We start from the raw sequence: 15,652 nt of genomic DNA, 5'->3' as shown, positions 1-15,652 counted from the left end.
CCATACCAAAGTGGTTCTACAGCAGCTGACCGTTTTACCTGCATTTCACAGGTCTACGTGCCTTAAAGTACCTCCATAATCTGTGCCTTTGAACTCTGCCAGTGTGGCCAAAAAGAAGTAAGGCTGTTGCTGTTTCATATGTAGGCAGACGCCGAATAAAGACTTCTGAAAACCTTCCGTTACCTCCCTCCCCTTCGTACCCTTTGATGAAGGTAAACCTTTCCTGACCGCAGGATTCTCTCATGTACCAGTTCAACAGCTGTGAGCAATTTTACCGTTACGAGCAGCTGTGATACAGCAGCATATGCTACTGAGGTAAGTGTCAAGGCATTAGTTACAGCAACTCCTGTAACAAGTTTCTCAAGTTTAATAGTAAGTACACCCATTCAGCTCTGGCCATCTATACTAACACCAGGTTTGGATACTAAAGAAATGTACTTTACCGGTAGCGTGTCTTTAAAATAACACAAAATAAGCATCTGAAAGGCATGTTACAGCAAAGGCCACTCAGAGAGAAATGGTTTCTATTGAACAGTCACTGTTTTAACCTACAGCCATAACTGAGTCTACATATCAAAAAATCCATGCATTCTCTCCAGTCATTTCATGCTAGTTAGCAAAGACATTCTTGCCTAGTATGTAGCATATCAAATAATTCCTTTTCCTTGGCAGTACTTATTATTAGTTCTCATAGACATCAATTTTCTAGTCTTTATACAGCTCATTTTCATTTTGCTTAGCCATAGCATAAAAATTCAATAGCACTTAGCAGCTGGGAAAATGACCTCTGATTAAGAAAACAGAAAAGATGGATTATATTTTTTAACCTTTGAAAAATCTGATTTGCAACACCTATTAATTACTATCTGAGAATTATTCTTCAAAGGTCAAGGATTAATATTCTCCTTGATCACCTCTAAATGTGCTGCTTGGTATGTCCTTCCTCAGTGAGGTTGGCTTCCAGCTCTATAGATCCCAGTGCCTTTCCCCTGCTGCAGCCACTTTCCTGCCTGTTTCCACCAAGCGTTTGGCTTATCAAAGCAAAACATCCACTCCGCCACGTTCGGTGCCATTGCAATTTTCTTCTCCAGGCCCGCCCTGCTGGCCCATCTCCTGGGCTGGTTATTTCTTGGTGTGTGAGCTCAGCAGTCCGGCAGCCTCTTCTGCTGGCTGTCGCTGTCCTGCTCATCAGCCCCTTCAGAGAGCTGCAGCACTGCACACTGCAGCCCACACCAAGGCAAGGGGGCTTTGCAAATCTCTTCCCAGCCATCGTTGTCAATGTCGTAGCCAACCACGTCTTGCGTGGGGACTTCCTGTGAGTTTTGCCATTTCTTTCCCCCAATAAGAAGAGCTGTTTCCTCTACCACTGCCAGGCCATAGCAAAATCGATCATAGATCAGTGGTCTTAAACGAGTCCATTGGTTCTGATCAGGGTCGTATCTTTCTATTTCAGAGAATGGTTCATATAATCCTAAAAAGGTGAATATGGCTTCTCTGATGGTTGCCATCTGATGCCCAAACCGAGCAATGCTCATGGGGGCTTTTTTTATCCACTGCCCTTCAAGTGAGCTCAGAGAATATACATCCTTGCTTGTGTCGGCTGGGTCTGAGTGCTTGCCACCAGAGATGTATATAGTACTCTTGCAAATGGCACTGGCATGGCCATGTAGCTTGCATGGCAATTCTTTGACCTTCATCCATCTGTCCCTGCTGATGTTGTAGACTTCCACAGACGAATGCAGCGACCCATCCTCACCCCTTCCACCAATGGCAAAGATATCCTTGCCCAGGACACTGCAAGAAAACTGGCACCTCTTTTCCAGCATGCCCGTGATTTGGGTCCACGTGTTAAATCTGGGATCATAACGATGGACCTTGTTTGTAACTGATAAGATCTTTTTGGTTTTAGCATCACCCGGGGCACCACTTTCTACCTCCCCACCCAAGACGTAGAGGAAGTTCCCCACCACGCACACGCTGTGGTTCTGCACCCTGTCCCGCACCTGCGTGAGAGCTCTCCATTTGTGATTGTAAACGTCAAAGGCCACCATGTCGGTGACGAGCCCCTCGCTTGCTGTCCCTCCCCCCAGCAGAACGATCCGAGTTTTCTCATTCCTCAGCGTGGTGGACTTGTCTTGCAGGATAGGCTGTTTGAAAACAGATGTATGGTAATTTATTGCTTTAATGATCAAGCACTTAATACCTGCAGAGAGGGGCACTTCTGACTGTGTGTAGGTTTTTCTCAACTCTTCCACTGGGATGAGGCCGTATCTTATGTGCTCTAAAAGGCTGCTAGCGTGAGCCAGCCTGGTTTTATCCTGCTTCAGCCACAGCAGCACGAGATTCAACAGGCGAGTTTCTTTCACCATAGGGAGATCTGGTGATTGAACCACCACTAGCAAAGACCTGAAGTTCAGCTCGAGCAGTCCTGACAAATCCAAGTCCAGAAGCTTCCAGAGATTACTGACAATGTATTTTTCGGTTGCTGCTAAGGCATTCGGCAGGTAGAACTTCCTGGCCACGTTGGCGGAGAAGCAGCAGTTTTCCAAGGCGAGGTTGTTAATCAAGTACTGATTGCACAAGCCAATGGCATCAGTCACTTGCAAGTAGCTTGCAGCTTCCAAGGTATCTTCCAGGCTTTCAAAGGAAAGGGGCAACAAAGAAGTATAAATAAAATCCAGGACATTCTGGAAACCAGTGGGTGAGACAACTTGCAGATCAATTACACTGGCTTTAGACTCTTGGGTATAACTTTTGAACATGGCTCGGAAATAGTCACTGGAGCATGCCAACAAGGACTTGTGTGCAGGAAACTCGTTTTCCTTCACTTTCAGCAAAATATCACACAGAAAGCCCTCTGATCTCAGGCTCTGGTACTGGGCGAGCACAGCGGTGCAGTGCGCTTTGCAGTAGGACAGGAAGTAGCTCATTGTAGGCAATGCAACGCTTTCCCCTTGAGTTATTACAGAAAAAATGCAATTAGATATTGAAACAGCTGCCCTACTCAACAGCCATTGCTTGAATGCCCAGCAGACTTCCAGTTGTTAGAGAAAAGCCCAACCAAAAAAAAAAAAACCAAACAACAGTCTCTTGCCTGGCATAGGGGGACAGTTAGTAGGTTTGTAAAGAATTCAATGCATTTCTTTATAGAAAAAACAGCTGAATGTCACAACAGCTGCTGTAGGATGCTTACTTTTCTTGCCTCCGTCACTTGTGCAAGGATGAACGGTCCACAGTTGTGCTGAGCACTTGCTTGGCTGGCCATCAGATGACAGATGAGGGAGCTAGATAACAATCCCAACAAATGACACTTTGTGTCTGCTCAACCGTCTCCCTCGACCCTTCTTGCTCCACAGGCAGATCAAATAGATCCTCTCTGGCTGCCAGCACATGGCTCTGGGCGGACACAGATGAGAAGGGAGTGCTGGCTCTCTCGTCTGTATTTCAAACTCAGATAAGTTTGGACCTTGTTGCCCCTGGGACTGCAGCCCCCTTCCCGTCCTCTTTTCACACTCTTTTAGGAAGCCTCAGCTGAAGATCAAATCAGCGCCCAGGGATTATTACGTGAAGATTTTCTGAGCCCATAGACCTTTGCCCAGCAGGCACTAATACAACCAAAATATCGTGATTAGTCACTGGTTCGATTTGACATGCATTTCTGGGCTCTTTGCTTCACATGACACCGCCATAACTCACAGCTACCAGAATAGCCGCAGGCGCATCCCCTCGGCCCCCCTGCCTGGGAGCTGACCCCAGGCGGGCGAGCAGAGGGGCCAGGGACCGAGTCGATGGAGGAGCTTCTACCAACAGCCACAGCCAAAGCAGCTGACTTGGAGTGACCTGCCTGGAAATCACAAGGGTAACACATTCGCACAAAGCGGTGACAAAAATAGATTCCCCCAGTTTGGCTGTAATAAACTGAAATCTGTTTATAGAGGCGGCTTTGCATAACTGTGCTCTTGTTTACCAGCTGGGAACAAACCCAGAGCCCCCAGGGGTGGGCCGGAGCTGTCGGTCAGCTTTCTCACTTACAGTTTGTCCCAATTAGAAGCACGTATATGGGGATTATCCCTGATTTTCACCTGGGCCCTTCAGGGTCTAATTTCTACCAGGAATAGTAGCTCTGGGAGAGCTATACATTCTGACCTCTGAAAGCCTGTGTTTATTTTTCTTTTTTTCCCCCTGCGTAACTCTGGGAGGAGGTGTTCAGGAGCCTCCTCCTGAAACCTTTCTTTCCAAGTTAAACACACCCAGGACCTGCAAACCCTGACAGGGTTGATAAGTGCCAGACCATTTTGCTGCATCATGAGCCAGCAGGTTTGGGGACAGAGAAGGATCCCACAGGACTCGAAAGTTTCACCTTTTGCTCAAGACCAGGGTAAAGCCTTTTCACGGTATTTGCTTACATTTATTTATGTGATGTCATGACATTCTGGCTCACTCCTGTGATTGAGGGGTGTTTGGGAGCTGACTGGATCCTAACATGGATCGTGCATGCTGTGTGACTGTTCTAGCAAGCTTAAACCATCTTGCTAAGCAGACTGATACCTACACACGCTCTGCTTTGTTTGTGGGGAAGGACTACTCCAAAAACATTGCCTTTCATTGCTGAATAGCTCTGAAAATTGATTTCCTGCTTGAATCCACTTTCCATCATGACGTTCTAAACCATAAATCAGGATCTTGCTAAAAAATCTTTCCTCTTGCTAGCAAAATTACATGCATGGGCAGTTGGAAGGAAGGAGAAAAGGGATGCCTTGTTTCTCTTTCTCAGTGGCTTTGCCTATATCCAAGTCAGGACAACTGTAAAGTATTTCCAATATTGTTAGTAAAGCTGTGCAGCTGATTCCAAGCTTCTGGTTTGATGCTTTTCCTGTCTTGGACAAACCAGAGACCAGGTACCTGTGTCACCCCTCAGCAGTCACGCTTGCTGGTGATGAGGGACCAGGCCTTAAATGCTCCCACTCCTAAAGATACTGCTTTCCCCAGTTTAACTCCATAAGGTACCCGATTTCAGTAACATGAGGAAAAGATTAACCTCCACCATTTCCAAACAGCAAGCTGGCACTGCACCATCGCACTTTCCCCAGGAGACCGAGCAGTGAGCACAGGGGAGCATGGAGGCTGAGCCTTCGGCGTGGGGTTCAGTTTGAGGAACATTTCTGCAGCAGTTCTAGCATAAGCAAGTCCTGGCACCACCTCCCCTTCACCAGCTGTCCCTGTCCTCCATCAGCCTTTTGCCTGTGCTACCATGATTGCTCTGAGGCATGGGGCCGGGAGGTGACATGGCCAGGAAACTGATGTTTGGAGATGGAGGGAAACTCGAAAATACAACAGCAGACAGGTCTCTGTAGGTTGGGTCAAGTCCTCAGCTTCCCTCACCGTGTGGCCTCCCAAGCAGATGCAGTGCCCCAATGCAGAGTGCAACAGAGGTGAGCCACTGGCTGGGCAGGCAGCTGGGGACCCACCACCAGGAGAGACCTTTGGCACGTGATGCCCGCCTGATGCACAGAAACTGGCCTGATCTGTTGTTGAGGCTCAGTCTGAAGGTCCCTGCCTGTGCCCAGAGTTACTGTGTTACCCAAACTGGTGGTGCATCACTTGATCTCCAAAGAGATTCTATGCATGGGCTGCAGTTTATACAGGTCAGTTGCCAGCTGACTACACTGCGTTGCCACAGGAGCCAGTGCTGATGCAATTGAACTGATTTAATACCGGTACTGGATAATCAAGTCTTAAAATTCTATGCAGATTTGCTGTGCGACTCCTTCTCAGACCTACTTCATCTTCATGGCAAGCTGGCTAATAGAAATAGCAAGAATCGTGATCCTTATAAAGCTGTTTGTCTGTAGTTTTATATATTTTTTTTTTTTTCACTAATAATTGAAATAAAGACACATCCTCTCCAGTCCCTTGCTCTGGAGTGACAAAAAAAGATTATCATTATCGAAATGAGGTTTTTCCGTGCTCCACTTTTAGGCAGTTAGCTTTGTCTAACTAGGAAGCCTACTCAGCCGGCACCCTCCTTTGTCAATAGACAAATTATCTGGAGGCGGCAGCTTGGGTCTTCAGCACCTTTGGAGGAATATTTAATGACCATTAGCAGAAGAGCAGACAATGGTTTAACAGCTAGCTTATGAATCTCAGAAAGAGACCTAGCACTAGGTGGGATGCAGTCATGCCACAATCTTATTTTTCTCAGTAATTTGGAAGATCAAATGCTTGACTCGCTAGATGGTGCTTAAAATTAGGGAAACATTACTGTTAATGATACTGATTTGCTGAGAATAGATAATACATTTTCAATCATGCATTATTTAGATTTTAAATTAGATTTAGATTTCAGGCTTTTAGTGCATTTTCTGTTGAACTCATTGCTATACTACAGTAGACAGTCTGCAATAAAAAAGACTATTCAGGGGTATGCTGTGAAAAATAATGGCTTCTATGCTTGCTGCTATTTTTTTTCCTATACAAAGCTGAAAAACAGCCTGAATTGCAATGCTGTGTTCAGTTTAATCTTGCAAGTAGGCCATCAGTTAATAAACACTTCCATTACCATTGTAAATTTTCCCAATTATTTTTTAAGAGTAAAGGTTATAAAAAGAGTTGTACAAGTAAAATTAGGCTGATTAGTAACTAGTGGCTTACTGTAAAATATTCATTACAACAATCCACAGCAGAGGCTTTCTAAGCTACAGTTTGTTCCAGAAGAAATCTGTGCAGTCCAGAGGACAACAGAGCAAACACTTTGTATGCTTGATAATGTACTGCTTGAACAAATACAGCCAAAGTGAACCAGATGATGAATGTACGAGGGATGATGCAGCATATAGGTCTTCTGGAAACCACTAATCAGAAAGATTGTATTGACTTAAGTTGTCTTGTAAAAATCATTGGACTAGAGTCTGTACTTCATCCTCGAGTAATCATTCACAATAGTATTTGGGTCACCCCATCTATTTAAAGCCAAGTATGTTTAGCCCAGGAAAGCAGTCTTTAAGAACAAAACACTGCGAGGGAGAAATTTTCTTGCAGCTAAAAGCACTGTCTGGGGAGATCATGTCTGTGTATCAAAGCAAAGTTACCAGCCTGGATGAGGTGGGCTTAGGCTGTGAGGTTTCCGTTGTGGCAGGGGGAGACTGGGGATGCATGTGGCTTTAAGTACTGGTCTATGTGTGAGGGTGGTGGAGGTGCCCACAGGACACTGCACCCCGTGAGCAGCAGGAGCAGGAGCTCAGCACAAGGCACTGCACCCCTGGCTCGTTGGAGGAGCCTGCAAACCCGCGGCACACCCCGTCCATCCGGGTGCCACCTGGGAGGGGTCTGCGTCCAGGGATGACGCTGGCAAGAACAACTTTGTCTGGGTGCAAGCCTCCGTCTGCCGCTGGGGAGGAGAAGAGGTTTAGTGTGATCAGGGGTCAGCAGGGATCCCAGCCAAAGCCTGCTGCAAGGCTGTGTCTGCTAAACCATGGCTGCATGGCGGTTTCCTGTGCTTTTGTGGAAAAAGAGGAGGAAAGGAGGCACACTGGGGCTAGGGGTGCCATGCCCCAATTGGGTTATGCTTAGCACTAACCACACCGATGCTAGAAGGCGTCCTGTGTCCAGCTGTCAAAGGCAACACAAAATAACAGTCTTTCAATCAGCCAGTGCCTCATTTGTTCCCTTGCCCTTTTTTTTAGGTTCCCCTTCATTTGCCTCCCATGAAGACAGAAGTTGTTATTGCTTCCATTGCTCTTAATGGGTTAGACATGAACTTCGCTGGTGAATAAAAAACAAGTTGGGAAAGTTTTTAACTTGGGATCCTACCTTAGAGCAACTGCAGTGGGATGCATCAGGCAATGCAGCTGCAGGATAACAAAGGTGAATGTGTATTTTAATGAGCCCATTTCACAGCCTTCACAGCACTCCACAGTGGAAGGTTGCTTGGGGTCTGTCTGCTCCTGTAATGGTCTGGTGGCACTGGAGATGCTCTGCATCAAGCCCTTGCTCCCCTCTCCAGGCAGCCAGCGCTGCCTGTGCTGCAGCTGGGGCTCGAGGGACCTGCAGCCCCTGCCCAGGGGCACCTTTGCTCTGCATCCAGCTTGCAGCTGCTTGGGGACTGTGCTGGCTGCTGACTTTGCACAGTGAGGACATGTACAGCTCCAGCTGAAGCTGCTCTGCTCATGGGTCACTTCTGCAGGTGTAGAGGCCCCCTTGCCACATTAGCTCTTGGAGAGTGCCTTGGGGATGAGGGGTTCAGCTCACCGCTACCCACAGCTTATATGGATAGAAGTGTAAGGAACAGCCAGTGCTCTGGAACCACAGAGGAGAAAAGACAAATGACATTTTCCTCTGTTAGGATACCATATAGGTGAAGTAAAGCTGCAGACTGCAGAGGCTTCTCCGAAATCAAGGTGCTTTTCACATCTGGTTACAATTCAGCTCTTACATTCCCTAATTCACATCCAGGCAAATGCTCCCTAACGTACAGGTTGTTGCTTTGCAAAGTAAAGGTTACAGTGTCATCAGCTGCTGTTAATGCTGTTACGCTATGAGATAATGAGAGCTGATGTCCCCACTCAGCTGATCATTAAAAGTGTTCCTAGACTCTTTGCGCTATATCATCATTGTCGTCATTATTGTTAGCAGCAGCAGCATGTAACCTAATGACTTGAACTCGGTCCCTCCATGATCTGCAGCTCTCAGGCTTACCCTTGCGACTGAAAGGGTTGCACCTGCACCTGCTAACCTTATTTCATCTGCTCACTAGCACTAGTTTGAGAGGGGGAGAGACAGCTGAGGGAAAGCACCCAAGCCCTGCCATCGGGTGAAGTGCAGCTGAAACGAACTGCATGTGCTGAAGGATGGAGGATGAAAGGCAAAGCACCAAGTGTGTAGAGGGCTTTTTGTCTTAATGATTTCTAACTGAATAAAGCCATGCTGGAGTTTGGCAAAAGCAGTGATGGGATATGTTTTATTCACCCTCCTAATCTTCATGAGTTACCGAATGATGTGTTGTCGCAGCACTCTCCGAATTATCAAGCTGCAACAAGGTCTTTCACCACCTCATACCAGCACACTCTTCATACAGTCCCTCTGCTGCCTTCTCCTCATCTGCACTCATCCAGGGCCCACTCTCCTCTTGCTTTGTCCTCTCTCTGCTTCTCCCTCAGCTGCTCTCCCTTCATTGGGTCTCAACCACTTAACAGCACCAGCCACAGCTGCACCTCATTTACATCGGCCAACCCACTGCTCCTGAAGCCAGCCCACAGCTGTATATTATCAATGCTAATTAACCCAGCTTCATTCTTTTACAATGCGTGACTAGCAAGCCTCACCAAACATTCGTCAGGCTGAGCTCAGAGCCAGTCTATAGCTGTGTGAGGTACTCGTGGCCCTGCTCACCAAACATGGAGAGAGAGATCTCCCTCCACACTAGACACATTTCCTAAATTCCAGTCCTGGAAGACATTTCTGGGGTAGTTACAGGAACCAGACTGCACGTGTCAAGTCTTCTTCCCCACGCTACAGTCCCAGCAGGCCATGGCTCCAGTCATCTCCCCTCTTCCCCTGGTGGGAGCAGGCTGCACACTGGGCATGCATATAAACTGTGGATAGTGGTAAGCCAAATCACTCATCCCCAAGGTACTCTCCAAGAGCTAATGTATAAGGAGCTCATTTTTATTAATTTTTACTTTAGATGTCTTGTGCCAGCAACAATGCAAATACTGACTTCTTCCTGGAAGTGCAAGGGTTTGCCTGCCCAGAAAAAACACATAGTCTACTTAAACCAGCTTGAAAGGCTGTAGAGATACTGACTCCTATTTCAGCAAGTTTATTTTGGTCTCATCTGCCTAGGTTAAGGATTGACATAAATGACTCTCAAAGGGAGTAAAAGTAGATAGCCCGTGCTCTGAGCCCCAGCGGTATGTGCCTGGCATGACAGCGTAGCATCATTCTCTTGGTACAGTGGCAGAGTTTTCAGGGGACCTTTGGGTTTTGCCTGAAGTGGAAAAGTCATCGCTGTATGCTAGCTCTTCTGTCACACTGAAGAAATGAAACTATAGACAGGTAAAGAGAAAAGCATAGGGCAGATGGACCTGAAACCTGTGAAACCCTTTAGGGGGAAGCATAAAGCTTGAAATACCTAAGAGCAAACCACCTTCCCAATACTGTGAAGACTTCTCTGCCCGTCGGTCTCTCAGGTGGCCTCTCAAGGGCTGTAGGTGTGTCTCAGCAGAACCATGGAATCTGTCTGACATTAGAAGTCAGAAGCCCTTGGATGGGCCTCTCCAGCCTTGCTGAGGTACCCAGCAATGCATCTGCGATAAGCATATGCCCTCCTGAGGGACACAGGTCAGCCAGAGATGCCCTTTCAGGTGAACTGGCAAAACTCCTCCTGCAGTAAAGAGACTCTTCTGGGGTGAGGATGGGGAATATGCTTCAGCAGGATGTCGTGCTCCTTCCAGAAAATCCAGAATCCTCACACACACAAAGCTAGTCCAGTTGCATCCTCCTCCCCCGTTCAAGGAAGGAGCACTGATGTCAAGGAACCTCCTCTGATCCTGACAGTAGTCATGTTAAAGGAGAGGATGCTAATCAGAACTGGAGTTAAATGAGAAATGTGGCTAAATGGAGTTACCATACAATGGTATAAATTTCATACCCTACCATTGAAAGAGAGAGGAGATTAAAAATAAATGTACATGCTTCAAATTCTTTAAAATTGCGAGTAATGACATTATTAGTACTTTCTGGAGGTCATGCAATGACATGAATACAGCAGTTTAGGCCAACGTGGACCATCTTGACAGGATACAACCATCGCTTCCCTACCTTTTGGCTTCTTCCAGTCTTCCTCTTTGCTGAACTATGGGCCAACATGCAAGTCACTGCAAAGAAAATTTCCTTAAATTGCACTATGGAAAGGACAAATCTGGTCAGGGGAAATGTGATTTAAAAAGGTAAGTAGGTTTATATATGTAAAGGAATAGATAATCTCTCTGTCTAAACCTTCATTTGGCTCACAGTAATATATGACTGTGCCTGCAGCCCTGGTAAAAAAAAAATAAATCAAAATTAATTTATTAGCTTCACAAACTAGACCTGAGGCAGACTTTCAGCCTGTCACTATGCAGGGAGCCACTGTGCACTGCTAGTATAGTACTTCCATTACACTAGCTAAGCCAAAGCTTTTAAAAAGATAGACTGCATTAAGTATATTCTCCTATACATCCCAACAATAGCAGCCTAACATCATTACCAAGGCTAGATGAGTACACTCTCTTGAAAAGAAAACAATCAAGTTCAGGATATACCTTGAAATAGCCATATCCACCCACTTCTGACACCCACCAGCTGTGCCTGTAAAATACTGTCCTGGTGTCAGCTGGGATGCAGTTAATTATCTTCCTAGTAGCTGGTACGGTGCTGTATTTTGGATTTAAGGTGAGAATAATGTTGATGACACACTGATGTTTCAGTTGCTCCTAAGCAGTGTTTACACTAACTCAAAGACTCTTCTGCTTCTCACCCCACCCCACCAGCGAGCTGGCTGGGAGTGCAAAAGAAGCTGGGAGAGGACACAGCCGGGACAGCAGACCCCAACTGACCAAAGTGATATTCCATACCGTATGGCGTCATGCTCAGCACATAAACTATGGGGAAAGCTGGCTAGGGCCACTGCTTGGGAACTGGGACCTGGCTGAGCATCGGTGGGTCAGTGGTCAGCACTTGCATTGTGCATCACTTGTTTTGCATGTTCCAATTCTATTATTATTATTGTTATTATTATCCCTTCTATTTCTGTCCTATTAAACTGTCTTTATCTCAACCAGTGAATTTTACTTTTTTTTTCCCAATTCTCTTCCCCCATCCCACTGTGGGGAGGGGGAGGGAGGGAGTGGCTGTGTGGTGTTTAGCTACCAGTCAGGTTAAACCATGGCGAATAACAAGGAATCTACGCAAACAAACTGCACACCCTGATATTTTTACTACTCCTGACTATGCTTATGAGGCTGGGAGTAGAAATAATAAAAAGAATATGAAAGCAACCACCATACAAACCACCTGTCCATTTTTTCCCAAAAGGGTTTATCTGCCTTTGACAAAACAAAACAGCTGTTAAAGACAGAAGACAGATCTTCTACAGGCGGTTATATTTTGTAATTTTCTTCAAATAAGCTTTATGATCTAATAAATATTTTCCAGTTCAAAGTTTACAGAGCTGAAGAGAAATAGGGGCTAGTTTTTACTCCTTTGAAGCCAATAGGAATTTTGCCATCAAGTCTGGTACAAGCAGAAATGCAAAGTTCTTAGCATAGAAAAGTTGGGGGGGGAGGGGGGGAGCAAAGTATCTGTCCTAGCTTAATTGTTCAGCCTTATATACCAGCTTTCTCACCTGATATGCAGGGTATATTCAGGCCCCAGTGGTCCTATTAAAATAAAGGTTGTGTTCAGGCTCAGACTCTTTACAACTGAGCTCCTCATCTGCTATAGAAGAGAGCCGATGAGTTTCCACATGCACCACGTTATTTTTAATATGTTGAGTGTTGATGTGTATACATTACATCCGCAGTGTGTATGGGGTGAGCAGGCCCAGGCTGGGGAAGGGCAGCAATAATCCCTGTTCTGCCACTCCTGTGCTGCCACCTTCACCAATGCTTTCAGGAGCAGTCTCCAGCCACCCAGCCTTTGCTGTTCCCACCGTGGATTTCACTTGGACTACTTCAGGAGCAGACAAGCTTGCAGGATTGTTTCCTACTGCCTCACCCACTGGAAATGTTTTCATTAAATGATAAAGAGGTTGGGGGGGGGTGTTTGGTTTTTTGTTTGGTTTTTGTGGGGTTTTTTTGCAGCTAGGCAGGTAGGGTCTTCTCCTGATCTTCCTCACATTTTCAGAAAAGGGTTGCTGGAGAAAATACCACGCTTCCACAGCCTCCAGAATTATACCACAACTTCCAGAAAAGAGGTACTGCAGAGAACTTAAGTTCCTATAGGCCATTTGTGGTTTGCCATACATTGAAATTCTCAACTACAAAGACGAACAGAAAGAATGAATAGTCATTGCTGAGAAGTCAGGAACAACAGTGTTCAGGGCATTTTCAAAGGCAGGAAGAGCAATCAGAGGCCAGAGTCCCTTCAGGCAGTTGGACAATTCTAATGGCCATTGCCCCTCATGACAATGTCCTTCCTACTTACTAAAATGCGGTGATTCTGTTATCAAGGTGACACCAAACTGTCCAGTTTCCTTCAGGACAGTGTTGTGTGCAATGGGCACTTGAGAAACACTCAGGAAGTGCTGGGAACTCCGCTCCCATGAGGCCACTGCTGCAATTCATTGCTGTCAATAAATCTTGTTGCTCTTAATTGTTTGGGTTTCTCTTAGGAACAAATATTTACCAGCTTCTGGTTTGCACAGTCTTCTAAAGGTCACAGATGCTAGCTCCAAGGGGAGCCAAGCTATTCAGCCTTAAGCTATTTAACGTTGGCTTCCTGTGTAAGCCTGTGCCACCATAAAAGCAGGCATCACTACAGGGCTTATGTGTAAGGATGGAAGAGTAAAGTTCTCCTCTTGGCCCATTTCAGCACGTTATTTTTAAAAGTTTATGTGTTCAGCGATGGAAATGGACGCTTTCATTCTGGTGTGTAAAATATCAGTAAGCCAAAAAAAAATCAATAAGCAAGTATCTAGAAACAGCCATGTTCTTCTGTCTGAATCATCCTGTCCCACACCAAGCTGATACATGCAGCAGAGAGGCCCCTTTGAAGAGCTGGAAGATGCTCTTGGTAAAGATTTGCTGGGCAAATGCAATACCAGTGTGAATGCAGGGATACGACAAGCCAAATTCTGGAGGAATAATGGCTCCACATCAATATACACACGCGTTTCCTGAAATATCTGTGCCACCCTGCAATACAAAACCACTTCCCCATTGTGCTGGTTCACTTGCTGCTCAAGCAGACCAGAATGACTTTGTAGTGGAAAACACAGTCAAACTAAAGAAGCTCTTGGAGGGCTGAGATAGTCCCTGTTTTGTGCGGAAGGACTAGAAATCCTAGGCTGGTTCCCCATGGATATGAGGAGCTCCCTGCAGGACAGCAAGGCAGGAAGCCTTGACCGAGCAGGCTGAATGGGAGTGACCATGGAAGACACCCAGGCTGGTGGACCCCAGCTCCTGCTGGGGAGAAGGAGAGGGAAGCTCCCACCCTTTCCAGCAGGACGGGGTTTGAGAGGTTGTAGTCCCACCTGATGCCTTTCTGAATCATGCTCTTTGCCAGGCTGCTGCAGAGCCCTTGATCTGCTGAGGCCCTTTTGCAGATGAGCACCGCTGAGCCATGGACTTTATACATGCAACAAAGGCAATGAAGCTCACCCTCTCACAAAGTGAAGGATGCTGTTCGTCTTTTTTCCTGCCTTGCAGCCTACGCTCTTCTGAGTGTCTCTCTCTCCCTGATTCTCTGAGGCTGCAGGCAAAAAGCAACTGCTGGTGCAAACCAGCATAGCTCCAGCAGCGTGGGTAGCGTGGTGCCACTTTACACCAGCAGATGACCTGGCCATTGGGTTTAGGTCAGCAACACGACTGTAGCACGTGCAGCCTTCACTTGCCTTGCCAAACACACAGAGTAGGCAGAGCACGTTTCTTTCTTCTCAAGGGCTAGGGAAGAGCCCAGATGTCCCATTTGTGTCACAACGACTATACGAATCTGATGCTGACTGAATTTTCTCAACCGTGTGGTGCCATCCAGTGTCATTTTCCTGATCTTCGCCAAGCTCTCCCCCCTCGCACTGCCCTGCTTGATAGCGCTCACAGTGCAAGGGTGGTCAGAGGCATTTTATTGGAGAAACAGTCAAAGCAGGGAATTAAGATACAGCCTCATTTGGAGGCATTAGTGCCTGAGTCGCTGGGATGTCATTCAGGCGTGAGGACAGCCTGTGAAGGCTTTCAGATCACATGCGTGCATGACATTTAGAAGAGGTGGGTGACCTCATGGGAGATTATCTGAGAGATCTAAACCAGCCATAGAAAGTGGCATTGGAGGCTTTCATTTATCCTCACTAACCTTCAGCAATAAAAACAGAGGATGAGCGTACGGACATGCATGCAGGAAGTATGCGAGAAGTGCCGAGAACATTGTGAAAGCCAGAGGGATGGTAAACCATACCCTGGCTCCACTGACATGTGGCTGTCATGGAAAGAAGGATGAGGAGGAGGACACTATGTGCTTCACAGGGCACAGTACTTTATTTGATTTTTGTGTGTATGTGCATTTGCTATTTGACTGAGCAATAAGACAGTTAAGAATTTGTGCTTCTTTCCTGGTTTGTAGGGAAGCACAAATTCAGGTATTCTCTCAGCCCTCCTAATTCTACATACTGCCAGCCTTGGCAGCAACTGTGATGAAGTAGAGCCCTAATTATTCAAGCCCAGATTCTCCCATCACTCAACGTCCACTTCCAAACCAGCACCTCAGCACACACCAGGACTGTTGGTGGGGAGCAAGGAGCAAGGTGGTTTTCCTGATTTCAGTAACAGTAAGGATCCAAAGGGCCTCGAGATGTCTCCTCAAGTCTTTGGCCTTCCTCTAAGCAGTCATCTTTTGTGTCAGCCCAGCACATACCTTTCTCCAACCTGTTGGACCTGCTCTGGTGTCCCTGCCAAAAAATTGA

At 46.5% G+C, this 15,652-nt stretch overlaps 1 protein-coding gene across 1 annotated transcript; it reads right to left on the bottom strand.

The window, feature by feature from the left end:
- Positions 1-475: 475 nt before the first annotated feature.
- Positions 476-2,968, bottom strand: KLHL34 (kelch like family member 34). Its single transcript, XM_056329518.1, has one exon. It carries the CDS (start codon positions 2,928-2,930, stop codon positions 1,143-1,145), a length of 1,788 nt encoding a protein of 595 aa, XP_056185493.1. The 5' UTR covers positions 2,931-2,968; the 3' UTR covers positions 476-1,142.
- Positions 2,969-15,652: the final 12,684 nt, after the last annotated feature.

Source organism: Falco biarmicus, chromosome 2, assembly GCF_023638135.1.
Source record: "Falco biarmicus isolate bFalBia1 chromosome 2, bFalBia1.pri, whole genome shotgun sequence".
Taxonomy (NCBI): Eukaryota; Metazoa; Chordata; class Aves; order Falconiformes; family Falconidae; genus Falco; species Falco biarmicus.
The sequence above is the reverse complement of the archived record's forward strand: the minus strand, read 5'-3'. Positions and strand labels throughout refer to the sequence as shown.